At 36.8% G+C, this 27,626-nt stretch overlaps 2 protein-coding genes across 5 annotated transcripts in view; one reads left to right on the top strand and one right to left on the bottom strand.

Annotated features, from left to right (window-relative positions):
* Nucleotides 1-27,626, top strand: part of SENP5 (SUMO specific peptidase 5) — a 41,306-nt gene that overhangs the window by 9,245 nt on the left and 4,435 nt on the right. The window contains exons 2-8 of one of the 4 annotated variants that reach the window (XM_060150356.1): nucleotides 1,364-2,904; nucleotides 11,748-11,853; nucleotides 12,021-12,159; nucleotides 12,425-12,472; nucleotides 14,395-14,472; nucleotides 23,462-23,599; nucleotides 26,242-26,325. In XM_060150356.1, the coding sequence (XP_060006339.1) occupies nucleotides 1,395-2,904; nucleotides 11,748-11,853; nucleotides 12,021-12,159; nucleotides 12,425-12,472; nucleotides 14,395-14,472; nucleotides 23,462-23,599; nucleotides 26,242-26,325 (2,103 nt within the window). In that variant the 5' untranslated portion in view covers nucleotides 1,364-1,394. Of the gene's footprint in view, nucleotides 1-1,363; nucleotides 2,905-11,747; nucleotides 11,854-12,020; nucleotides 12,160-12,424; nucleotides 12,473-14,394; nucleotides 14,473-22,046; nucleotides 22,597-23,461; nucleotides 23,600-26,241; nucleotides 26,326-27,626 lie in introns of those variants that run through there. The other 3 variants (XM_060150357.1, XM_060150358.1, XM_060150360.1) reach the window with 3 other exon arrangements.
* On the bottom strand, nucleotides 4,029-4,568 carry LOC132520557 (short transmembrane mitochondrial protein 1-like). The gene has a single exon (XM_060149289.1). The coding sequence runs from the start codon at nucleotides 4,504-4,506 to the stop codon at nucleotides 4,381-4,383; it is 126 nt and encodes a 41-aa protein (XP_060005272.1). The 5' UTR covers nucleotides 4,507-4,568; the 3' UTR covers nucleotides 4,029-4,380.

Below are 27,626 nucleotides of genomic sequence, written 5' to 3'. Positions count from 1 at the left end.
GGATCTCCAGTTGCGGCATGCGGGCTCTTAGTTGCAGCATGTGGGATCTAGTTCCCTTACCAGGGAACGAACCCGGTCCCACTGCATTGGGAGTGCAGTCTTAACCACTGGACAACCAGGGAAGTCCCAAACCATGTTTGGTTTTGACTATCATTTTCATCTACCCTTTCCTGTAAGTGTGTTCCTAAAGTTCACACACACACACACACACACACACACACACACACACACTTGTATTGGTTCTTTTTTCTTATACTTACTTGAGAGCCAGAACCATAACTGGTTGAGAGCACCTGATAGAGTCCTGTCTCCTCATAGTCACTCAGAAAGTCTTTGACTGACTGACAAAGAGGAGGCTGGTCGGTCTTCCTCTTGAAGTACTGATATTGCGTGCATATATTGACTGTCCGCCTGTGGATGACTGTACAGAATAAAAGTCCCTGCCTTTCCTTTCTGAAATTTGTTGTATGGGACTTCCCTGGCAGTCCAGTGGTTAAGACTTCACCTTCCAATGCAGGGGGTGTGGGTTCTATCCCTGGTCAGGAAGCTGAGATCCCACATGCCTTGTGGCCAAAAAACCAAAACATGAAACAGAAGCAATATTGTAACAAATTCAATAAAGACTTTAAATATGGTCTACATCAAAAAAAATCTTTAAAAGAAAATTCGTTGTATGGAACAAATTGTTTTGATGTGAACTCAGTCTTAAATGGTGTCTGGTCCCCTCTCCCTTCTCTATCCTTCATTTTACAAATGAGAACACAGAATTTGGGTGACTTGCTTAAAGTCACTTAGCTAATGAGAAACAAGGTCAACACTTAGAAATTCTCTCCTGACTCCCTGCCCTTTCTGCTTCATCAGAAACTGGCTGCATATTGGGAAATGATTCTTGAAACTTGTTTCTATCAGAGGCAGGTACAGCAAAATGGGGTCATGTTGGAGCACTCATGTCTTCCCTTATCCCTCATTTTCATTGTGGGGAAAACCTTGATCAGGTAGGATTTCATTATGTCTGATAGTATAAATTGAACTTCATATGCTTTTTTCAATTTTCTAATGTATATTGCTGTGAATATATCTTTTTTTTTTTTTTTTTTTTTTTTTTTGCGGTACATGGGCCTCTCACTGTTGTGGCCTCTCCCGTTACAGAGCACAGGCTCCGAACGCGCAGGCTCAGCGGCCATGGCTCACGGGCCCAGCCACTCCGTGGCATGTGGGATCCTCCCGGACCGGGGCACGAACCCGTGTCCCCTGCATTGGCAGGCGGACTCTCAACCACTGCGCCACCAGGGAAGCCAGTGAATGTATCTTTATGACCTTATTTTTAGGGTAGAAATGTAAATTTTCTTTCTCTTCTTTACAGCTGCATTCAGATCTCATTATGCATCAGAAAAATGAAAAAACAGAGGAAAATTCTGTGGAGGAAAGGAATCCACTTAGCTTTTTCTGAGAAATGGAATACTGGGTTTGGAGGCTTTAAGAAGTTCTACTTTCACCAACAGTTGTGCATTCTGAAAGCCAAGTTGGGAAGGCCAGTTACTTGGAGCAGGCATTTAAGGCATTTCCAGTGCAGAAAGAAGGCCCTTCAATTCCAGAAAACGTGGATCCAGGATGAACCCCTTTTTGCTAAGGCAAAGTCCAATGTGGCTGTTCAGAATCTTAGTACTTTGTCCTCTAAAGTGAAAGGAAAGGACACTAAACACTTCATTTCCTCCTCAAGGACCTTCCTGAAACTCCAAGCAGAGAAGTTGCTATCATCAGCAAAGAACTCTGATCATGAATACTCTGGAGAGAAAAGTCTCTTGAAGGCAGCCACTGACATACCAGCAAATAGTGTTTTAAGTCAGGCCAGTGGTCACAGACCTAGGACGGAGCCACAAGCTTCTGATCCTCCTATGAAGTTCAATGGGGAGAGCCAGAGTCCAGGTGAGAGTGGCACAATTGTGGTCACCTTGAGCAACCATAAGAGAAAGCGCTTTTGTTATGGCTGCTGCCGAGGGCTGGAGCACCACAGGAATTGGGGACCCCTGATTCCAAGAAAGTTCCAACTTAATCAACATAGAAGAATAAAAGTATCTCCTCATATGATGTATGAGAAATTATCCATGATTAGATTTCGGTACAGGATTCTCAGATCCCAGCACTTCAGAACAAAAAGCAAAGTTTGCAAGCTAAAAAAAGCCCAGCGAAGCTGGGTGCAGGTCACTGGGGACCATCAAGAGACCCTTAGGGAGAACAGTGAGGGTGGCAGTTGCAGCTTATTCCCTTCCCCAGAACCTAAAGACCCTTCTTGTCGGCATCAACCATACCTTCCAGATATGGACAGCAATGCTGTGGTGAAGGGAAAGAACTCTCATGTGCCTGATGGCCACACTAAAGGAAGCCCTCTCTTGGGCAAGGAACTTAGTTTAGATGAAGCATTCCCTGACCAACAGAATGGCAGTGCCACATACATCTGGGACCAGTCACCCTGTTCCTCTCCTAAGTGGGAGTGTACAGAGCTGATTCATGACATCCCCTTACCAGAACATCATTCTAATAACATGTTTATCTCGGAAACCGAGGGAGAAGTTATGGCTCTGGGTCAGGAAAATCGGACAAGTACTGTCAATGATGACAGAGTAAAACTGTCAGTGTCTGGGGCAGATCAATCTGTGAGTAGTGTAGATGGGCCTGTGTCCGAAGAGACTGTTCAGGATGAGAGTTCATGCCAGATGGATGAGGATGGATCTTTCAAGCAGAACATTCTTAGTTCTAAGTTGCTGGACCACCCTTACTGTAAAAGTCCACTGGAGGCTCCTCTGACGTGCAGTGGACTCAAACTAGAAAATCAAGTGGGAGGTGGGAAGAACAGTCAAAAAGCCTCTCCAGTGGATGATGAACAGCTGTCAATCTGCCTTTCTGGTATGCACTCTTCCTTTATTCTCCCTCAATCTCTGGCCCACACCTGCTGTCCATTATCCTTTCTAGGAGAGTCCTATTTGGTCCTTCCCCACATGGATTTCCCTTTAAGCATTTAGACATTCTTTTATATTGCTGTATTATATAGATGTTCCATAGTTTAGTAAGTTTTTGATTGACGGACACTTGTGTTGCTTTTAGTTGTTTCCCTCTATAAACAATGGTGCAGTGGAATTACTTCTTTATACTTCTATGGTTGTTTTTGTAAGTTAAATTCCTAGTAGTAGAAATGATGGTGGAAGGATAATCACACTTAAAATTTTAAGAGAATTGTTAAATTGCCCTCTAAAAAGTTGAACCCGTTTGCATTTGCTAAAGTTCGCTAGTCTCATAGATCACAAGAGAGTTCTTTGTTTTAATTTGCCTTTTTAAATTTAAAGTTTGAACATCTTTTTCTGTCTTTGCCATTTTTTGTTTGTATATAATTTTACTTTGCCTTTTTCTCTATTGGATTGTTTATATTTTATTTAATATATGAGAAGCTCCTATGTACCATTGTTGGCTCTAAGAATGTGGCAACAAACAGGATACACTGATTCCTACCCTCAAGGTCCTTAGCATCATTATAGTTTTTTTTTTAATGAGAACCACTATAAAGTTATAATGTAAATACATTTTTTTAAATGTAAAAAGGTATAAAATTTCCTTTATAGACAGCTTCTCATTTATCTGCCATGTAATGTAAAATGTGCCTATAATAAAATAAGTATGATTCTTATGAGAGAATAGAGCGAGATCAAATGCACCATTAAGAAAAACATGCATACGAGACTATGAATTCTACTGAGGACAAAGGCCATTACTTTAAATACTTTTAAATTCCCGAGTTCCTGATAGAGTTCTCAGAACAGAGTTTCTTGGTTAATGAATAGCAAATTGATTTATTGGTTAAATTAGCAACTGTGGAGCTTCCTGACAACAATATAAAATTAGTGGATAATTCACCAGAAACTGGCTTCTAGATTTTCATTTTAGTTACTATTTTGAAACAACATAATTTAGTACCAAAGGTTTAAACACCCAGTATAATTGCTAGACTGTGAAATCAGCATTATTTATATCTCATCAGCTATACAAAACTCATCATTTTTTCTTTCGGAAAAAAAACGGTAGTAGAAATCCCAAAGAATAAGGGAGAAACTACTAGTTAAAGGTCATGTTTACTAATCTAGCACCATAATTCCATTCTCAGGACCTCCCAAGTGGCTGGAAGGAGGAAGGGAAGAAGTGAGGATGTTGGAAAAGTAAGGGTTGTTCTTAACTTGTGGCCCCATTTGTGGTGTAAGGCAATGCAGGGTCTAGCAAAGAAGAAAATTGCTGAGGCTGGAGATAAAAACAAAAGCTTTTGGTTCAGATGGTAAAGGAGGCCCTCAAGAACAGTAGAATCAGTTTATCCAGGAGGCAGTGCTAGAGTCGGCCTCATGAACTAGGGGGTTTCTTCTTGGCGTCCACGTCCTTTTTAATTTCTTCAAGTATGTCGTAGTTCTGAGCCAGATACATTCCCACCACATTGCCAAGAGTAAATCCAAGCAGGAACTGGAGCATAGTGTCGGCAAGGAGGGCTCGAAGGGCGGCTGCAGCTCCTTGGGCCGTCCGAGCCTGCCTCCCCTGGCCTAGTTTTAAAGATGTTAAATTAAATTTTGGTAAAAGCCCTCAGTACCCTGACTGTGTGTATGACATTTTTGCTTAACAGAGAATTTCAGTTCTTATATAGTAAAATTTATTTGTCTTTACATTATGGCTTCAAGTTTTTACATAGTGCTTTAAAGTCATCTTGTCAAAATCTACCCCATGAAGTCATTTGGTATAAACACTTCTGGAAGATAATATGGCAGTATCAGTCTTTGACCCATTCCCCTTCTTGCAATTTAGCCAAGATATAAAAGAGTACAAATATATTTGTACAGGGACATTACTTATAGTATTGTCTTGGTAGTAAAACACTGAGGACAACCAAAGCAAGTGTTTTTATGGACCTATAAATTACAGCATATCCAGGCAGTATACTATGAAGCTATTAAAGAATAAATTCGAAAAGTGAAAAAAGCAAGTTGCAAAACAGAAGGAGGCCATTTTGTTAAAAGATACATGTGCACATAACGAGTACATGTATATATGTGTACACATGCATTTGTATAGGATATATCTGGACAGATATATCAAATTGTTATAAATGGCTTTTTCTGGGGAGTTAGGAGAGTTACTTCTTGGTGGTTTAAACAATTCTGAACACTTTGCTTTTTCAACCATTAAGTATGTATGAAAAACTTTTCCTCACAAAATGACAAAGTACAGAGTCCTAGAAAATCTTTCAAAAAAAATTCTGTTGTTTATGCTGTCCTAGAATGAAGACAAATTTCCCTACTAGGAGGTTAGCAGAACCATGATTCATAAATCTGAAAAAGTTAGCATTTACCCACAAATACCAATTAACTTACAAATATATATGTAGCACTTCCAAAAAAGTTGATAAATTGACTGTGTCCTATAGTAAAACTGTAGCATAACGTGAAGACAAGAATTTTTTACAGAATTCACATTTAGTGATCTGTAATGTAGTTATTTTAATAGGCTAAAAGAGAAAAGTCATGGTATCTCACCAAGTACTGAAAGCCTGATAATAAAGCTTAGCTTCCTTTGTGTTTAAATCTCTTTGAAAACTAGGAATAAAGAAAACTTCCTTCACTTAGTAAAGAATATCTGTCAGAAACCAATAGTAGATTTACGAGGATGAAGTAAGCCCATGGAATCTCTTCTTCCTCCTACCAAACCCATAGAAATTATGAAAAATATATTTAAAACATATGTATCTGTATACTCAAAAACAAAGAGAGTTTTGGTAGATCAAAAACTGAGAAACTAACAAGGCATAAAGTAGAGGGGAGATCCAGAGGGGAGCCCCAGTGACAGAAGGAAGATTAGTGCAGGAAAATGGTGCAACACTGAGGGTGTACCATTTCTGGAGATGGTGGAGGTGGAGAGGAAAGGGGAGACCCATGGTAAAAGACCGAGTAGTTGGAAAATCTCCACAAAAGCATCTCTCCCTGCCTGTGCCATATATCAGCAAGGAGGATATCTGCTATCAAGCTGAAATTTCTCCCCCCACCCCAATTTTATTGAGATATAATTGACATATAGCACTGAAATTCTAAGAATAGGAGATTGGTGTGGAGAGGCAGGACATTCCCCTCTGCTCCTGTCCCATTACTTATAATGCCTGGCAAGAATGAAGAACAACCCTTTCCAGAAGAACTGTTTTGGGGGTTCTTAGCATCCCCACATTGAAAATAGTTCAAGGCAGAGCAAAAGCTACTGCCCATCACAGCCTTCCCTCCACCCGCAAGTTATTCGAGTAGAGATGAGCCTGTAATCTATCACCAAACATCTGGAGAAAGCCAACACGATGGAAGAGACAAATTGAACTAAACTCGAGTAATCAGGATTAATAGAGCAATCAGAATAGGAATCAGTATAGGACAATCAGCATGGTATATGCTCCCTTAATTGACTTTGTAGTGTTAGCCAATATTCTGTGGTGTCCTGAATGCTGGCTCTTCTCTAATATAACTGCACATTATGCTCATTTTGTATTTATATATTTAATAAGAGCCCATTGTACTTATCAAAATTTACTTTTGTGTTTCATATTTTTATCAAATATTGCATAAACTGATGCAGTATTTGTTCAGAAAGTTACTCTCTTCAAAACCAAATTGAATACTTTGCAACAACAGTAGTGTTATGTTTGTACAAGACAACTTTAAAAAATTTCAGGGAGGGTAGGAAAGTCTAGGATTCTGTACTCAGATTAGCTGTTTTGGAAGGAAAAGAAATAGATTCCTGTATCACAATATGTTCCAGGTGGATTGAAAAGTTAACTAATTAGAAACAAATACAGATAAACAAAAACTTGTACACAAATATTCATAGCATCATTATTCATAGTAGCCAAAAAGTGGAAAAAACTTAAATATCCATCAACTGATGAATAGATGAATAAAATTTTGGTATATCTATACAATGGAATATTATTCTGCCATAAAAAGGAATGATATATTTCAGTTTGGGTGAACCTTGAAAACATGCTAAGTGAAAGAAGTCAGACACAAAAGGCTACATACCATATGATTCTGTCGTTTTGAAATGTTCAGAGTAGGCAAATACATAGAGATAAAAAGTAGATTAATGGTTGCCAGGGGGTGGGGAGGGGGGGAATAAGGAGTAATTGCTGATACATACAAAGTTTTTTTGTGGAGTGATGCAGATGTTCTGGAATTATGTAATGGTAATGGTTGTACAACTCTGAATTTAGGAGGATGAATTATGGTATGTGAATCATAGCTTAAGCTGTTAAAAAAAAACAAGACCATTTTTATAATCTCATATTGATAAGACATTTTAAAGCATGATAGGAAACTCAGAAGCAATAAAAGTATACCAATTTGACTCCATAAGCATTAAAATCTCGTAAATATAGATAACCAAATTCATAAGTGAAAATCTGCAAGTTTTAATGTCCTTTGACCCAGAAATTTGAAAATGTTTTTAGTTTTTAATTTTTGGCTTGCAGGGTCATAGTTCCCTGACTAGGGATCGAACTCTTGCCCTTGGCAGTGAAAGCATGGAATCCTAACCACTGGACCGCCAGGGAGTTCCCTCAGAAATTTGAATTTTAGCAAGTGTGTTCTAAGGAAACACTAGAACAAGGATATATTGAGGGTTTTAATTGTAACATTATTTAGAGAGCTAAAAATTAACAAATGGCCATCAGCACGGAATTGGTTAAAATATGCCAGATCAATTTAATGGACCACTAGATTGTTTTGAATTGACTTAGGGGAAAAAAATCCATGTATTGAATATAAAAAAGCAGCTTCCAGAAGAGTGAGTATAGTTTGCTACTTACATGTTTAAGACATACATGTTCATTAGGGCATAAAAGTTCTAAAGGAATTATGGGGTGGCTGCCACTTTATTTTAAAATGTTTATGGTCATGTATTGATACTAGCATAAATACTTAAAGCTTGTTCCCATTTCAAGTTTGTAAAAATATTCAGCCCTATTTTCTAGACTATTAATGTGTTATTTTTACATGTAGGTGTTTGGAAAAAACTAAAGATGGCTTCCTACTTTTTTTTTTTTTTTTTTTTTGCGGTACGCGGGCCTCTCACTGTTGTGGCCTCCCCGTTGCAGAGCACAGGCTCCGGACGCGCAGGCTCAGTGGCCATGGCTCATGGGCCCAGGCGCTCTGTGGCATATGGGATCTTCCTGGACCAGGGCACGAACCTGTGTCCCTTGCGTCGGCAGGCGGATTCTCAACCACTGCGCCACCAGGGAAGCCCGGATTCCTACATTCTTTACACCAAAATGAATTTCAACTGTGAACAAAAGATTTACTTGGTAGTTCTAATACTATTTATTGATTAATTCATCTTTTCCCCATGATTATGAGATGCTGCCTGCCATTCTGATTCCTATCTGGTTGGTTTCTCTGTTTCTGTGATAGCACTATTCTGCTTCAATCACTGTTATTTGGTTTTATAATTTGATGGGATTAGGCCCTCCTCCTCTTCTCTTTTGCCCCTATTCACCTCTCCTCCTTAATCTTTTTCAAAAATTTCTAAGAATTTCTCACATTTTTGTCCCAAGATGAATTTGGATTTGGTTTTTCAATTAAACCAATGAACAAACAGTGGCTTTTGATTGGTATTGCATTACATTAATAGACTAATTTAGGGGAAATTGCATTCATTTTAATATGGAGTTTTCCTGTCTAAAAACCAAAGAATTACTCCATTTATTGATCTGTGTCCCTTACTAGAATTTGGTAGTGCTTTTCACTTGTTTAATAAGTTTAATAAACTTAAGCACATTCCTTAAGTTTATTCTTAGATATTTTGTGCCTTTCTTATTTTTGATGGGACCTTTCTGACATGTGTATTGTATCTTGTTGGAGAACCAAGTGGTTGCATTTCATATGTGCACAACACAATGAACCCCTTCCACTTTCAGGGTGGGATGTGATCCAAGTGACCCATATCAGTTGTTGCAAGAAAAAGCTGTCTAACACAGTTGGTTTAACATGATGAGTAATTTAACTTCTAAAAAACACCTCAGCTTTTGTTTTTCACATTATTACCTTTTGTACTTACAAGATGGAATATAATTTGAACTCCAATTTTTCATAGTTTTGTTTTTTCCTAATATTTTATCCTTTGCTTCTAGGTCATACTAAAATTTTAGTACTTCTGGAATAAAAGAAATTGTATATTCCAAATGCATTTTCCTTGTTGGTTCATTGGTTTGGTGAAAACAAGTGGATAAATAGTGAATTTAACTCTCATTTTATTTTAATTTTTTGGCTGAGCCCTGCAGCAAGTGGGATCTAGTTCCCCAACCAGGGATAGAACCACTGCCCCCTGCAGTGGAAGCGTGGAATCCTAACTATTGGACCTCCAGGGAATTCTATAACTCTCATTTTAAGAAGTCTGTTTTTTGGGTTACTCTTGGCCCATGGGTATTAGAAGGGAAAGGTAAAATGAAGAACTAAGTTGTTTTGTAGAGAAGAGATAATAGATATTTCCTGCATTGGAGGTGGCACAGCATAGACGTTAACGGCTCAGTTTCTGTTGTCACATAACCTACAGTCAGAACCTGATTTCTGCCATATGCTAGTTAAGGGTCCTTGGGGAAGTTATTTAACCTCCTTAAGCCGCCTGTCTCCATTTTTAAAGTAGGGATACTGTCTAACACATAGGATAGTTATAAGGATGAAACGAGGTATGCTAGTGCTTGGCTTATGAGTGCTTTTTTTTTTTTTAAATTATGTATTTATTTTTGGCTGCATTGGGTCTTCGTTGATGTGCACGGGTTTTCTCTAGTTGAGGAGAGCAGGGGCTACTCTGTTGCAGTGCGCAGTCTTCTCAAGAGAAGCAGTGGCTTCTCTTGTTGTGGAGCACAGGCTCTAGGCACGCCGGCTTCAGTATGAGCGCGTTTTAACTGTTGTTTACTTCTGGTCCTAGTGAGATAATGGTGTGTGCATCAGTGAGACATTGTCATTAGGGTTGTCCTTGAAGATCCAGGTAGGGCTTTTCTACTGCATTACCAATCCATGTTTATCATCTGAAAGTGAAAACAAAAATACGGATAAGAGGAAAAAAACATAACAACTTAAACATAATAACTTAAAATCCCCCAAACACTGCCGTTCAGAAATAACATTGTTAACATAACAAGGACACCTCTTGTTACAAATTTGGAATTGGGTCCATATTCGATTGGTAGAAGAGATTGCTTTCTTATTTGAAGAGTCTCAATTAAGGTTGCTGGGCCTAAAGTTTAATTTTTTGTTATTAGGGGCAATATTTTTGTATAAAATTTGTTCCTTAAATTCAGTTTCTCAAATGTTGGGAATCCTTATCTTCTGTTTGGGTCCATTCTCCCATGTAGACACAAGACTATGCTTAGACAACTGTAAGATATGATATAGTAAACGCTATCGGCAAACATAGGCCGAATGGATTCCTAGTGTAGAAGCCCCAAGTCATCATCTCCTACTCTGACTAAACTGGAACATGAGACTCCCTTTGTCTTCTGTATGCCTAAAGCCTAGACCAGGAGCAGACATAAGCAAGCAACTCTTTCCTGCTTACTGTACTCTTAAGCCTTTCAAGTTGGGAGCTACTCTGGTGGGAGACTAACAGGAGGAAAATAGGTTTTTCACACATTTGTCTGCTCCTCCCCCATACAAAACACTCCATTTCCAGGACAGTTACTGTGTTGTGATCATTTCTGTCCATTTTATATAGATACTTAGCAGAGGCCATTCTTGAAGTTAGAAAGGGGGCTGGGTAAAATAAGTGGCTAACAGTCCTCATTTTTTCCATCTTAACTCGGTGGACTTAACTGTCAGACTGATGGTTAGCCAGACTGTTGTTCTCCCCACTCCCCACTCAGTGGATAGCCTAAGTCATATCTCCACTTCTGTGAGCCTCTAAGCCTTCCCTCAGCTTCTTTGTAGTTACTTAGAAATAATGGCCTGGTTTTATTTCCTAGCGTATTTTTAGGTATATTTCTTCATTGGATCCTCTTGGAAACCATTAAAATGCATATACCTATTACTTAAGTTGACGTAAAGACTAGCCTGTATCCTGGTCAAGAAGTCATTCTTTAATTCTGTTTCCTCTTTTAAAACATGCCTCACCAGCTGTTACCCAGTTAAGCTCACTTCAAAAGGTTTAGCTCACCTCATAGGGTTATGCAGTATCATGAGTATTAAAATAACTATCAAATTGTATATTAAAAATGCCTTAGTATATGTCCCTTGTTATGAGATGTGAAATTTCACACCTTTATCAAATAATAAATACAATGACAGTGATCTCAACAATTCTAATTGTGGTTTTAAAAAAGATAATTTCTTCAGTTACTAAATGTGATAGACACATTTAACTAGGTGATTAAACCCTTTAGGTTTTACCTTTGGGAGATAGGATTCTTCTCCAAGGTTAAGATACTGAAAAATGTCAGTCTTTAGTTTCAGTAGCTTAAAAATCCAATGTGAAATGATGCCTTAGAGCATTTCTCTCTAGATTGGAATGGTGAGGGCCTGATCCATTTAATTTTTTTTTAACAAAGTATAACTTTTAAAAGATTTCTTTTTATAGTGCATTTAGTAATGTAGGTTAAATGTATGTTAAGTGTTGTGTGTAAGTTAAGTAATGGGATGGTGACTTTGCTGAAAATGCCTTTTCCATCTTAAATTTTCTTTCTTCCTTTATTTAAGGATTCCTAGATGAGGTTATGAAGAAGTATGGCAGTTTGGTCCCACTCAGTGAAAAAGATGTCCTTGGAAGATTAAAAGATGTCTTTAATGAAGACTTTTCTAATAGGTTTGTCAATGATGCTTAAGTTAAGCCATTGAAAAGAAAATTATTGGCTTATATGACTTTTCTCTTGATTTAAAAAAAAAGGATACTTAGCAATAAACTGAGTTGAACTTTTGTTTCGTGTTTTTTTTTTTTTTTTTACTTTTTCTTTCAAAATATTTCTGTTTCAGAAAACCTTTTATCAATAGGGAGATAACAAACTATCGGGCCAGACATCAAAAATGCAACTTCCGCATCTTCTACAATAAGCACATGCTGGATATGGATGATCTGGCAACCCTGGATGGTCAGAATTGGCTGAATGACCAGGTTAGTGTATTGTATATTCTCAGCATGGAAGTTGCAGAGGATGTTGGACAATAAAATGTAATTAATAACCTCTAGGTTGGCCTCACAATTATCTTTTGGAATCAAGGATTCTTTATTCCTTACTGAAGTGACTCATTCACTAACGCAGTACAGTATTGGAAAGGTTTGATTACTTTTAGCAGTAGCAATATGTTATTCATTCTGAGTGGATGTTCTGAATTGCATAGGGTTATTAGTAAGCTGGTTTTATGTTGACTTTTTATAGGTCATTAATATGTACGGTGAGCTGATAATGGATGCAGTCCCAGACAAAGTAAGTGAAAACTTTCTCTTTAGGAGAAAGAATCCTTGTGTATTAAAGGAAGAAGCTTTTTTTTTTAACTTTATGTAATTATTGGATATTTCTTAGATTTTTAAAAGGAGATTTTTGTCTTGATATGTGCTAGGATTGCGCATAAGGTCTATAAAATCATTTCAGCATAAGAAAGTCATGATGCCAGTATTTTCCTGCTTATTTATTTCAGAATGGGTGTGTTTTTTGATATCTTGAAGAGGCTTTTTTTTTTCTTTAGTGGGTATATGCACAAGAAGGACTATTTGCTTTGAATTTTTAAATTTAACTTTAAAAAACTTTAACTTAATGTATTACTCCCTTTAAAAATGTAGTAAAGTAGTATTCATTTTCACTTTTTCTTGGATTAATCTTTGATACTCAGTTTAAATACAAACTAACCCCCCTTAAACTCTAAAATTCCCTCAAGAGCTTAGTTACTATTTTTTAAAATTTAATATATTAAATTTTCTTTCTGAGTACTCACATTGCCTGATGGGGAGGCTTTAATTTCAAGCAAAACCTTTCCAAGTACTTTATAAACTTTTATAAATCTAATAATTTAAACAGGTAAATATAATGAATCTCAGATTCCAACACTTTATTAATAAAGACAAAATGTCATAACTTTCCACTTAAAATCAAAAATCTGTTATACATTTTAAATTGGTATCATGAAGCTAATCTGTCAGATTCTCTATTTTGTCAAATTCTCTTAATCATCAGAAATCTAAACATACACCTGTATGTTTAGATTTAAACACCAGATGATTTTTAACATAAAAGTATTAATTTCAAGAGTATAATTTCCCTTCATTACCACTACATTTAATTCTAAACCTTCATTGGATGAAAAGGACACTTAACCAAGGCCGTGGTTCTCAAAGTATAGTCCCCAAACCAGCAGCATCAGCATCACCTGGGAATTTACTAGGAATGCAGAGTTTTGGATCTAACCGACACCTACTAAATCAGAAACTGGAGGTGGAGCTCAGCAGTCTGTGTTTTAACAAGCCCTGCAGATTCTGAAGGACTCAAAGTTTGAGGATTACTGTCTAGAGATAGCTACTACAAGCCTTTTTTATTAATATCTTAAACTGTGTGATTCTCAAAACAAATGTGCATCAGAATCCTCAGAAACCAGATTGCTGAGCCCTGCCCTCATAGTTTCTGTTTTAGTAGGACTGGAGTGGGGCCTGAGAATTTCCCTTTTAACAAGTTCCCAGGTGATGCTGATACTGCTGGTCTGAAGACCACACCCTGAGAACCTCAGCACTAAGGGAACAGTTTTATCATCTCAAGTGAGTCAAAGTTAGAGTGAACACTTTAAGACTGTAGTATGTTTACCGTCTCAGGTGAGCTCATACTCGTTTATAAGCCAGAATTTTGAAAAAGCCAAGGATGCAGGACATGATACTACATACGACTAGGGTAATTTTTTCAGTGCTAGAAATGATCATGCTAAAGCCTTTTTATAGTTGTTATGACTATAGGAGTCTCCAAATCCACATCCTTCAGATGGGGTTAGTTTTGTACTCCACATCCCTTGAGTTCAAAGTAATTGTTACCTGATTCTTTCATAGCCTGTTTCAACTTTATCACCTGATTTGACGAGATTTATCAGGTTGCTTCTTTACTTGATTGGATTCAGGTAATTTATTTACTGCCCCATTCCAGTTCTGACTATAGACCAACCACATCTGTGAGGTCATCCTAATGAAAATTTGAAACAGTCTTCTTTGAACTGGTTAATGTATGTTTTGGTCATTATTTTTAAGAAGAAACTTTTCCTCATTTTTTGGTCCATCTTACATTCAGGGATTTTAAAATTTCCATTTTCTTGTGAAGTTAAGTCTTGGCACAGCTTAATATAACCTGAGTGCTTGTATTTGATGTCTTTCTAGGTTCACTTCTTCAACAGCTTTTTTCATAGACAGCTGGTAACCAAAGGATATAATGGAGTAAAAAGATGGACTAAAAAGGTATTCTCTTTATTTCTTTTTTTTAATTTCTTTTTTATTCTAAATTTGAAATGCAGGTGATAAGCCACTTTGAGTGGAAGGATAACTTTATTGCCAATTATGATGTTAATTAGAAACAGGCTTTTCAGTGTAAGTTTTTTATTGTTTCTTTTGAATGCTTTTTATTTTTTTATCATCATCATTTGATTATGTTTAGTTTTTAATTTTATTTATTTTTATAGATCTTTATTGGAATATAATTGCTTCACAATACTGTGTTAGTTTCTGTTGTACAACAAAGTGAATCAGCCATATGCATACATATATCCCCATATCCCCTCCCTCTTGAGCCTCCCTCCTACCCTCCGTATCCCACCCCCTAGGTCATCGCAAAGGAATCTTTTTGCTTGAAAGACAAGACACTAGTAAAATTCTTGAGTCTATCCAGTTCATTGGAATCTGCTATAACAGAAAGCACTGGATTGGAAGTTCATGGTTCTGACATTGCTATTAGCTTGCTGTACAACTTAGATAAGACACTTAATTTGGGCTTCAGATTGCTTATTTATAAAACAAAATGATAAATTAGAGCAATCCCTAAGGTACTTTCCAACCTTAATTTCTCTCAGTATTCATTGACTGTCAGAAACATTATTTTAAAAGCCTATTTATATACTATTTTTGATATTTTGAAATTACCAACAAGTTCAAAATTCACAGTCATAGGTCTAGAGATACTGCAACTTTTCACTTTTTATACTGGATGGGCTAGAGAAGTTAGGAGTAAGTCTTGTCTTACGTAGTTGTGGGTGGAAATAATTTTTTGCAAAGTACAAACACCTGATTGAACATTGCTATATAGGTAATATGTTCAAGGCATCATCAGTAGTGGCAAGATAAACTATATGTGGTTGAAGTGTGCACATCTGGGGAAATAGATATAATGAACTCAGGATTCAGACCTGGGTTCAGATCCTTTTTTTTTTTTTTTTCACACACACACACACACACACACACACACACACACACACACTGTATTTTATTTTTACAAGAGATAGACAGACACCAAGCATTGTAAATGGATGACCACAACAAAAGCAACAATGATTGCAATTACCAAACATGAAACACACTCATACTATGTCATAATATTGACATTCAGTCCAGTAATCCTCCACTGTAACAGCTCCTTTACTTTGCAATGAAAATTGATTTGTATATTTTTTGCCCCTGAGTCCTTTGGGACTTTTTTTTTTTTTTTTTTTTTTTGCGGTACGCGGGCCTCTCACTGCTGTGGCCTCTCCCGTTGCGGAGCACAGGCTCCGGACACGCAGGCTCAGCGGCCATGGCTCATGGGCCCAGCCGCTCCGCGGCATGTGGGATCTTCCCAAACCGGGGCACGAACCCATGTCTCCTGCATCGGCAGGTGGACTCTCAACCACTGCGCCACCAGGGAAGCCCGGGACTTTTTTTTTTTATTCAAACAAAGTCACAAAAATTATAATCATCCTCATCAGTTCACTCAGTCCCATGTAATTAATTTTTTTTTATCTTGATCTTTTGTTAGCAGTTTTATGAGTTCATCAGTTTTCCATTAGAGTTCTGAAAATGCTATTCATTCAGTTCAGCAGTATAGTCAGTGACCAGAAACCTGTACTTGTCAGAGTCTTTTCCATGAATTCCTTGAAGATGAAAGAAACCCTTTTATAGGAGCATATTTGCAAAAGCATCAGAGTACACCCAGAACTGTCTGTAAATGACAGAAGAGTTAAAAATGACCATGGTTAAAGATTTGATGAAAGTTCATAATAATGCAATTGACAAGGAAATTTAGTTATTTCTGAGATATACATTTTAAAGTAATAACTAGAATTATGACTTACAACATTATACTGGAACATATAAGATTTTTGGGGTTCAGATCCTGGTTCAGCCACTTAACTGGTTGTAAGACCTTGGGTGAATTACTTAATTCCTTTAATCTTTAGTTTCATCATCTATAAAATAGGAGTATCAGTTTTATTTATCTTGTGAGGATTAAATGAGATAATGCATGTAAACCACTAAGCACATGATAAACACACATTAAGTGGTCATCATTTTTATATTGTGATGGTAGAAGCATGGGAGAAGACTAGTGTAGCTGGAATGCAGAGCAAAGAAGAGAGTGACATAAAGTGGATCTGATGCAGAGATCAGGGTCTTGAGGTCTGTGTTTTGAATTTTATCCTAAATGCGTAAGAATCTGTTGAAGGGTTGTAGGTGACGACATCCAATTTGTAGTCTACTCTAGTGGCACTGAAGAAGATGGACAAGTGTGGGAGCAAAGTTGATGTGGGTAGAACAGGAGGCCACTGCAGATTGATGATACTTTAAATTAGAATGGTATAGATGGAAGATGTACACAAATATGAGTGTGACCTAGGGAGTAAAATAACAGAACTTGGTGATGAGTAGGTTATGGGAATGAAGGAGAAGGAAGCGTGAAAGATGACTTCTGAGTATGTGGCTTGTGCCACTGGATGGGCTGTGGTGGTGTTTATATTAGAAAAATTGAGGACAACTAATTAGTAGGGGATTGGTCAAATTAAAACTGTACATACATATAATAGGATGCCACTTAACCAGGAAAAGTTACATAGCTGAGGAAAGATGATCATATGTAGTATGGATTAGAGAAAGGTTAGACAGGTATACCTTGGAGATATTGTAGGTTTGGTTCCAGACCACCACAATAAAGTGAGTATTGCAATAAAGTGAGTCACTGGATTTTTTGGTTTCCCAGTGCGTATAAAAGTTATGTTTACACTATATTGTAGTCCCTTATGTTTGCAATAGCATTATGTCTAAAAAAATAATGTGCATACCTTAATTAAAAATACTTTTTTGCTAAAAAAATGCTAACCATCCCCTTAGCCTTCAGTGAGTTGTAGCAGTAATATCAAAGATCATTGATCACAGATAACCATAACAAATAAAATAATAATAAAACAATTTGAAATATTGCAAGAATTACCAAAATGTGACACAGAGACATGAAGTAAACAAATGTTGTTGGAAAAGTGGTGCCAATAGACTATCTATGCAGGGTTGCCATAAACCTTTAATTTATAAAAAATGTAATATCTGCAAAGTACAGTAAAACAAGGTATGCCTTGTAAATAGCATGGAAAAATATATACTCATGGAAGAATTCCTGAATAATAAACAACATGAGAATGAAGGAATAAAGTAAAGTATAAATATGTGAGTCATTTCATTAAATAGAATAAATTAAATTGTTCCATCATCTGGACCCTCTCAGATTGGGTTAAATCAGAAAATCCAGCTATATGCTGTGTATAAGGAGTAAACATAAAATAATATGAAAAAGAAAGCTTGGAAGTAAAGTGACAGGTAAAGAGGTACTAGGCAAATGCAAACCAAAAGAAAGGAGTGGCAAGCAAAAAGGAGGAATAGCAGTATTAACAGCAGATGAGGTAGAATTTAAGGTGAAAAGTACACTGTATGATAAAACTTCAATACATAGGAGATATAACAATGATTACAAAAGCTAGGAGACCTTGGTAAATAGTGATAATGGGAGACCTCTTTCATAGTTGGACAAATCTAGTAGATAAAAAATAAGATCATAAATAAAAAATAATACAACCAGTGCTTTTGGTTTAATAGATATATACTAGATCTTTATACCCCTCAAAAAGAGAATATACATTTATTCCTATATCTAAGGAACATTTGTAAAAAATTGACCATGTACTTGGCCACAAAGAAAATTATTACACTATTCCTTAATCACAGTTCAGTTAAATTAAAAATAAATATTAAAAGATGACTAAAAACGTAATTAAAAAATTGCACTAGATATAAACCCTTGATATGACCCCTGGGTCTAAAAGAAAATAAAAAATGAAATTATATACAAACTGTCTAGAAAAGGATAGAAAGGGGAACACATCTTACCAACCACTATGGAACATAATGAAAGCTGTTTTGAGGAAAAAATAATGGCCATCAATGCATTATTATTAAAGAAAAAATGAAAGAAGAATTAAGTACTCACTAAATTAGACTACATTAAGATAAATTACAGAACGACCAAGGATTTGAATGCAACAAGACAGTGAAACAGTGGAAGTACAAAGGAAATCCATAGCAGAACTTTAAAAAAATAATCTCAGAGTAGCAAAGTCCATTCTGTGTACAACTTAAAGCTCAGATGACATTAAAAAAAAAAAAAAAGAATTAATTACCTAAAAGGACAAACAGTAAACTGGGAAAAAATATTTGCAATTCAAATCACAGAACTAATTTTTTAAATATATAAAGTGCTTCTACATATCAATAAGAAAAAGACCTCACCAACTCAATAGAAAAATGGGTGAATGATAAGAATGAAAAGTTTTGGGACTTCCCTGGTGGCGCAGTGATTAAGAATCCACCTGCCAATGCAGGGGACACAGGTTCGATCCCTGGTCCAGGAAGATCCCACATGCTGCGGGGCAGCTATGCCCATGTGCCACAACTACGGAGCTTGCGCTCTAGAGCCCGCAAGCCACAACTACTGAGCCCACATGCTGCAGTTACTGAAGCCTGCGTGCCTAGAACCCGTGCTACTCAACAAGAGAAGCCACTGCAGTGAGAAGCCCGCACACTGCAATGAAGAGTAGCCCCTGCTCGCCGCAACTAGAGAAAGCCCGCGTGCAGCAATGAAGACCCAACACAGCCAAAAATAGATAAATTAATTTTTTTAAAAAATGAAAAGTTTTTTAGTAAAGAAGTGCTTATTATTGAGTTCTGGTTGTAAGTCCTTTGTCAGATCTATACTTTTTTACTGCTTTCTCTCAGTCTGTGGCTTTTATACTTATTTCTTAAACAAGTGTTTTGTTTTTTTTTTTTTGGCCACACCGTGAGGCATTTGGGATCTTAGTTCCCTGACCAGGGATTGAACCAGTGCCCCTTGCATTGGGAGTGTGGAGTCTTAACCACTGGACCGCCAGGGAAGTCCCTAAACATGTGTTTTGATGAATGGAGGTTTTTATTTTGATGCAATCTAATTTACCATACTTTTTTCTTTTATAGTTCTGCTTTCTGTATCCAGTCTAAAAAATACTTGCCTCATATGTTTTCTTCTAACAGCTTTATAGTTTTAGGTTTTACATTTACATCTCTGGTACATCTCAGTTTTTGTGTAAGATACAAAGTAGGGGTCAAGTTCCTTTTTTTTTTTTCCCCCTCCATTGGCATTTCCTGAAAAGGCTTCTCTTTCCCACTTTAATTGCTTTGGCATCTTTGTAGAAAGTCAGTGGACAACATATGTATGGGTCTGTTTCTGGACTTTATGTTTTCTTGCATCGATCTCTTTGTTTTTATGCTAATACCACACTGTCTTGATCACTTTATCTTCACAATTTGTCTTAAAATCAGTGTAAGTGTCCAGCTTTAGCCTTCTTTTTCCAGATTGCTTTGGCAATTCTAGGTCCTTTTGCATTTTCATATAAATTTTAGAATCATTTTGTCAATCTCTACTTTTAAAAAACTTGCTGGATTATGATTGGGATTGTGTTTAATCTGTATGTTCATTTGGGTAGAATGGACATCTTAACAGTATTAAGTCTTCTAGCCCATGACATGGTATATTTTCCATTTATTTGAGTCTTTAATTTTTCTCAGCAGTATTTTATAAATCTTAGTGTACAGTCTTGCATGTATTTATTTATTTATTTACGTGGTTGTGCTGGGTCTTAGTTGCAGCAGGCGGGATCCTTAGTTGTGGCTCACCAGCTCCTTTAGTTGCAGCACATGTGCTCCTTAGTTGCAACTTGCAGGCTCCTTAGTTGCAGCCGCTGGGCTCCTTAATTGTGGCATGTGAGCTCTTATTTTTTTTAATGTATCCCTAAGTGTTTCATATTGATGAAACTGCTAAAAACAGAATTTTTAAAACGTTATCTTCCAATTGTTTGCAGTTAGTATATAGAAATACAATTGATTTCTATAAATTGACCTTGTATCCTGTGACTTGTCAGACTCACTGGTTTTAGGAGCTTTTTTGTAGATTCTGTGAGAATTTCATAGAAAGTCATGTCTGTAAGTAATGACTGTTTTATTTTTTCCTTTCCAAATCGTATGCCATCTTTTTCTTGCTTTATTGCACTGGCTAGGACTTCTAGTATGTTGTTGAATAAAAGTAATGAGAGAGGACACCTTTGCCTTGTTCCTAATCTTAGGAGGAAAGCATTCAGTTTTTCACTACTGTTTATGATGTCAGTTGTAGGTTTTTTGTAGATGCTCTTTACCAGGTTAAGGAAATTCCCTCCTATTCTTAGTTTGCTGAGAGCTTTTAATCATAGATGGATGTTGAGTTTTATCAGATGCTTTTCCCTATATCTAAGGAGATGATCCTGTCTTTTCTCATCTTTATTCCTTTAATGGGACCCAAACTGAAGGAGCAGCACCTAATCTTCAGACATGTCAGTCTCAGGGCCACATGATGGCTCTTGAAGTTTCAGCTTGGTCATGAGATAAATTCATTTCTCTTTACAGTGAATCATATGACTACATTTTTCCCGCTGGAAGGGGCAGTGAAGCCACATGGTAATAGGTAGTTCTGTATAATCCTTACAGGGAGGACACCAAGTAATTGAGATCAGTAATACAATTGACCACACACATCATTCTTTTTTTTTTTTTTTTGTCCCTCCTGCTGTAGCATATTCTTATTTTAGCATTTATTTCATCATTTTGAACTATATTTTCTACAATTTTAAAGTACTTTATATATTTGAAGCTCTTTTCATCTCCAAATCAAGGCATTATATTTCATTTTTTCCTGTAGTTTTTGGCAATATACAACTTGTTACTGTTTCAGATATTTTTTTCTTATAAATTTAAGTACTAACTTTGAATTAGATAAGTTCCCACTACTAGCTCTCCACTTTATTATGCAAATGAGAAACCAACTTTTTTAATACCTACAGAGAGGGCATAGTTCAGTGAGAAAGATTTTTGTAAACAATGCATTTTGAAAGTTCATCTTCTAATTCTACCTTATTAGCATGCCAAGCCCATGAGCCTCTCCCAGCTCTTTGCCATCTAGAGTAGATAACCCCCCATTTCTCCTGAAGCTAAATCCTCTGATAACTAGAGGGCTTTGTGCCTACCTTCTTGTTCATACACAAGTCTCAATACATAGTCTCAATACACACTCCACCTGACAAGTGAAATCTTTAACCTACACATGTTGAAGAAATGTGCTCCAAACTCAGTCTTGTTTAGACATTATCTCTCAATCCAAGAAAGCCTGTTAACAACCAGACTCTTCATCATCACATCCTCTATTTTTCTATCTTAGTCACTCCACACACATCATTCTTAATTACATATATGTAATAAGGTTGTGTGTGCGCGTGTGTGAACATTAATATATTAAAAAGAAGAAAAAGATCTGGAAAGACAAACTGAAATATATCTTTTATCTGTATTTCGCAATTTTTATTTTAAAATTGATTTATAATTAAGAAAAAAGTTTCTTTTTGAGAAAAATGTAAATTTGGTCTCATTTAATGCTGTATTTTAAATACGATTTCTTGTTTTAGATACTCAGAATTTTTGAGCTGGAAAGGACTAATTGTATGTCCTATTTAGTATTTCCTGTCCACCTCACCTCTCAGGTTTATGGATACAGAAACTGAAAAGCAGAAGTGGTTTGTTACAAGGTCATGTAGACTGGTAGAAGATTCTTCTAGAACAGGACATTATCTGAATATCAGAAAGCAAAGAACGCTTGAGAAATAGTTTCTAAGAATCTAGTTTAAAGTAGCCCTATAGGGACTTCCCTGGTGGCGCAGTGGTTGAGAACCCACCTGCCAGTGCAGGGGACACGGGTTCGATCCATGATCCAGGAAGGTCTCACATGCCGCAGAGCAACTAAGCCCATGCGCCACAACTACTGAGCCTGTGCTCTAGAGCCTGTGAGCCACAACTACTGAGCCCTCATGCTACAACTACTGAAGCCCTTGTGCCTAGAGCCTGTGCTCCGCAACAAGAAAAGCCATGGCAATGAGAAGCATGTGCACCGCAACGAAGACCCAACGCAGCCAAAAATAAAATAAAATAAGTAATTAAAGAAGAAAATAGCCCTGTAATTGTTTTAACCCAGGGAATCACTAAAATACAAAAAATGCCTGAGAAAAATCCATTCACTCTTTTACAAATGTTTATTGAGTACCTACTACTTTATCATCCAGTCCACAACTGGGATTTTGAGTGGTACAGTGAATGTTTCTAGATTTTTAAGTGATATGTATTACGATATGAAGGGTGAGTGAGGATGTAAAGGACATGAAGAATTATCAAGGCTCTTTTTCTCAATTTCGACATCTGAGAGATTTGAGGTAGTGATAACAACAGCTAAGATTTATTGGCTACATATAATTTGCTAAGCACACTTTTGTGCATTTTACATTTATTGTCACTCTCAACAACTTCATAAGGTGGGTACTATTGTTATCTGTATTTTATAATTGAGGAAATCAAGGCACAGAGAAGCTATGAAAATTGCCAAAGTCATCTGGCCAATAAGTGGCAGAGCTACAATTTGAACTTGACCAGACTTAACTTCAGAGCCTGTGATCATATTGCAAGGCTATGTTGTTTTCTAATACCACAATTCCTTCCTAAATAAGAATTGATTCTAGGTCAAATATGTATATAAGAAAATAAGTTAGGCTTAAAGATAAGGGGCTAAGTCATTTTAGGTAGTTAATAAACACAGGTTTAGCAGGTTAAATGGAAAACAGTGCTTTCTGTTATCTTCAATTTTCTTGTGTGTTTTAGCTTACTAGTTACAAACATGGGCTTTAGACTAAGATCTGGGTTCAGATTCTGGCTTCACCACTTCCTAGTTTTATGACCTTGGACAGGTCAAAGGTCAGTAAATGGAAGCTGCTGTTTGTTGTTGGTTTGGAAAGCCTGTGGTGATGGCTACATTTCTTTTTCTTTTCTTGATCAGGTGGATTTGTTTAAAAAGAGTCTTCTGTTGATTCCTATTCACCTGGAAGTCCACTGGTCTCTCATTACTGTGACACTCTCTAATCGAATTATTTCATTTTATGATTCCCAAGGCATTCATTTTAAGTTTTGTGTAGAGGTAAGTTAATATACTGCCCCCTGCTTTTTTTCCCCATTTATTTTGTGATTGACCAGATGGTATCTCAGCTTTAGGATAGAACAACAGAAGTCAGTACCACAGATGATCATTTTCTGTCATGTCATGTCAAAAATGTTGGCAGAGAAAAGGACAAGAGGAATCTCCAGGTGGGAAGAGGTAGCTGTCCACGATCTGGATCCCTCTCTGAGATACATGACCTGTTTTGGATTTCATCAGATTTTTTTCTGTCTTTCCCTTAAAACTACATTTTGAATGTGGATAGAAATCATTTTCCTTGGTTTCTCTTAGAGCTAAAATTGGCTTGTATCTTCAAAATAACTTCTGTAGAGTGTATTATAGCCAAGAGAATCAGCTGGCAAAATATTAGAGTTCAGTTAATAAGAGTTCAATAAGATGGTGGGATACAAAGCAAGAAAAATCAGTTTGTTTCCTGATTATCCCGCACAGTTAGAAAATGTAAATGAAAACAGGAAGATTCCATTTTCAAAAGTAGCAAAGACATGAATTACCCAGGAATATATCCTAACAAAAAATGGGGACATTCTTTGAGATGAAGACTCTAAAGTATTTAAAGGAAATCTGAATAGATGGGAAGACAGGCACACTCAGTATCGGAAGGAGATTAATTCTCCCTAAACTAATATAAACTAATTTCTGTCCTAATCAGTTTCCCAGGAGGATTTTGAATGAAACCTGATAAGCTCATCCTAGAATTCATATTGCAAAATTCATGTGCATGAACAGCTAAAATAGTTTTGAAGTAGATCAAAACTGAACAAAGGAATATTTGGTCTACTAGATGTCAAACCATATCACAAAGTTTTGAAAATTAAAGCTATTTTAATTATATTGGTTTAGGAATAGACAAGTGGATTGGTGGAACAGCATAGAGAATCTAGAAGTAGCTCATGTATATGTGGGAACTTAGTATATAATAAAGTTGGGGACGGACAGGCTATTCGATATATGCCATTGGGAAAATTAGCTCTCTATTTGGAAAAGTAAAATACAGGTTCTGTTTCATACTATTTATAAGAACAAATTCCAGATGGAATAATGACCTAAATATAAAACACAAAGAGTGTAGAAGGTCTTATACAGAACAAAAAAAAGCAAAAGACCTAAAGGAACAGATTGATAAATTTGACCATGTCATCATTTAAAACTTCTGTCTGTCATAAAGTTAAAAGGGATAGATTTGGAGAAAATGTTTGTGACATAGATAATAGTCACTATCCAGAATATAAAAAGAACTACAAATGAATAAGAAAAAGAAGGATCTAATGGAAAGGGACAAAGGATAAAATAAGTGATTTTTAGGAAAAATGCAAATAGCCATTAAACACATGGAGAGATGCTCAGCCTCACCAGAAATATGGGAAATGCAAATTAAAACTACCTCAGGGTTCCATTTTTTGCCTATTATGTTAGGAAAAGTTTGATGTTACTAAAGTGGGTGTAAGAAACAGGCACTCTCAATTTCTGGTGGAGTGTATAAATTGATACAGCCCCTTGGGGAACAATTGCAATTCTAAGTGCCTTATAAATTAAAAAGACACATATCATATTACATACCAGTTCTGTTTCTTGGTATATACTACATAAAAATACTTGCATATGCACACAAGAATGGGGCATACACCAGGATGTTCATTGCAGCATTACTGATAATAGTGAAAAGTCAAAACCTAAATTTAGCTCTACTAACAGAATAGCTAAATACATACATACACTGTAGTATATTCACAACATTAAACTGACCATAGCAGTTAAAAAGAATATAGTAGATCTTTGTGTCCTAACGTGGAAAGATCTCCAAGACATACTGAGTTTGGAAAAGCAAGTTGCAGAATGATACTATATATGGAAAGAAAATACGAATATGCAGATACGTGTATGTGTGTATGTATGTATATACAGACACATATTTGTATTTCTACATGTACATACATACTTCTGCTCCACCTTCAGGGGGTTAATTTAATTCATGTAACCTCTGACTTCACCCTTAGAAAAGATAGGCAGAGAAAGATACACAAAGAGGTGGAGGGCATAAGGGAAAATTAGGAACTTCAGTAGGCTTCATCTTGGTAGAGAATTCAGCAGTGGACTTGACTGTATTTAGTATCCAGGATGGGTTTTAAGTATCACTTTCTAGAAGCTGAATGATACTTTTACCTGCAGCCCTCAAAAACATGGAGTATATCTAAGGCTAGAATGTTTAAATTTCATTTATTAATGATTTCTGCCATGGGTTCCTTCCCTTTGTTGGGCATTGGCAGTAATTAAGGCTTTCTTTTTGTTTTGCCAGTATTTATTTAAGTTTCAAATTCAGCAAGTTGACTTACTCCTGGAAAAGGCTGACCATCTCATAAAAAGATCTAATTAAAGCATATACCAGTGTCCACAGTCTAAGTGCATACAGTACAGAAGGTCTGAGTCCTTCACTCTATAAATTGAAAAAGGTCTGAAATCAAGTTCCAGCTTTAAACTCTTTAATGCATACTCTGCCCAGTGGTGGGGCCACAGCCTCCTCCTTTGCTTCTGTCTGCTGCGGGCAGGTTCCATTTTTCACCAACTGATGGAACACAGCATCTGTGTTGTGGTTTCTTTTTAACCAGAATATAAGAAAGTATTTGCTGACTGAAGCCAGAGAAAAAAATAGACCTGAATTTCTTCAGGGTTGGCAGACTGCTGTTACCAAGGTAAGTAAGTGATAAAAATGAAAACCCAGGCATGTCAAGGGGCTGGAATTGTCTAAGGGGTGGGTGTCTTTAAAAGCACATGAAGACTGATCATGAAGATACCAATAGAGAGCCTAGAGGCTGCAGGGAGGCAGCTCAGAGTAAACCTCAGTTCAGTATTCATCACCTGGCTGCCCAATTTCCCACTGCCTGCTGGGGCAAATAAATTCAGTCATTTCATCCTGGGGGCAGCTGCTGCTGATATAGTTGCTCTGTTGAAAAAAAGGAAAAAAAAAATTTTTTGGTGGCACCTGCCTCTTGCCTCATGGCTCTTATTTCCAGATGACTCATGTAGACCCAGAGAAATACTGACATGACTATTTGCATTCACTAAGGGAGCAAGTGTACTGGGCTGCTTTCCAGGCATTTGGGGAAGACAAGTGGCCTGAGTGCTTCAGTCTGAACAGTCTAGAAGCAGCACTGTGTTTGGCCATAGACATAAAAGCTGTATGCGGGGCAGAGTGAGCAGGCCTAGCCTTTTAACCCTGTCACAAATATCAGTGTCTTCTGTTTTATGGGCACTGCTTTGTTTTCATAGTGTTTTTCTATGTATGATCTCATTTGATCCTTACAGTCTGTGAGGTAGGCAGGTCATTTAGGGATAAGAAGCTCTTTATTGTAGATGAGAAAGCTGAATCCTAGGTGTGAGCTTCCCCAAAGGCCATCAAAACTATTGACAGAGTGAAGTCTTTGAACTCAGGTCTATCCGGATCAAAGACACTGTTAAAAAGGCAGGGTCTTGAAATAAACCTTTAACCCAAACCCAAAGGGATAAGGCTTATTTGTTTATCCTTGAACTGTACTATATGCTAACTTGTAAACTTATGTTTTGTATTTTAAATAACCTAGTATATTAGTTCAAACCAGAACTGAACTTGTGAATATTCTGAATTTACCCAGTAGTATATGCAGGTATTCTAAATTTAATCAGGATCTTTCATATTCCAACACTTTAGGCAGAGTACAGTAACCAGTTCTTTGGAAAACATACTGCTTACCTTTACCATGTCTTTAAAAGAATAGGACAGAGTTGTGAAATATGAGATGAAAAGGGAAGACTACCAAGCAGCATTGTTACTATGTATTCAGAGTCCAGGCCATGCACTGCGTTCTCTGATCCACAATTCCATTTTGATTCCATTGTCAGTGAATTGATAGCAAAACTAATTATCCAAATGGAAGTTTTAAAATAGGATTTTATTTGATTTCCCACTTCTCATATTTAGGCAAAATGTTCTAAGTTGTGGTTGATTGATAGCTCT

The sequence above is a fragment of the Lagenorhynchus albirostris genome, chromosome 5 (assembly GCF_949774975.1).
Source record: "Lagenorhynchus albirostris chromosome 5, mLagAlb1.1, whole genome shotgun sequence".
Classification (NCBI taxonomy): domain Eukaryota; kingdom Metazoa; phylum Chordata; class Mammalia; order Artiodactyla; family Delphinidae; genus Lagenorhynchus; species Lagenorhynchus albirostris.
The sequence above is the reverse complement of the archived record's forward strand: the minus strand, read 5'-3'. Positions and strand labels throughout refer to the sequence as shown.

Bases quoted from the DNA above. Each gene is read 5' to 3' on its own strand.
- LOC132520557 (XM_060149289.1), bottom strand. From the start codon at position 4,506: ATGCTCCAGTTCCTGCTTGGATTTACTCTTGGCAATGTGGTGGGAATG.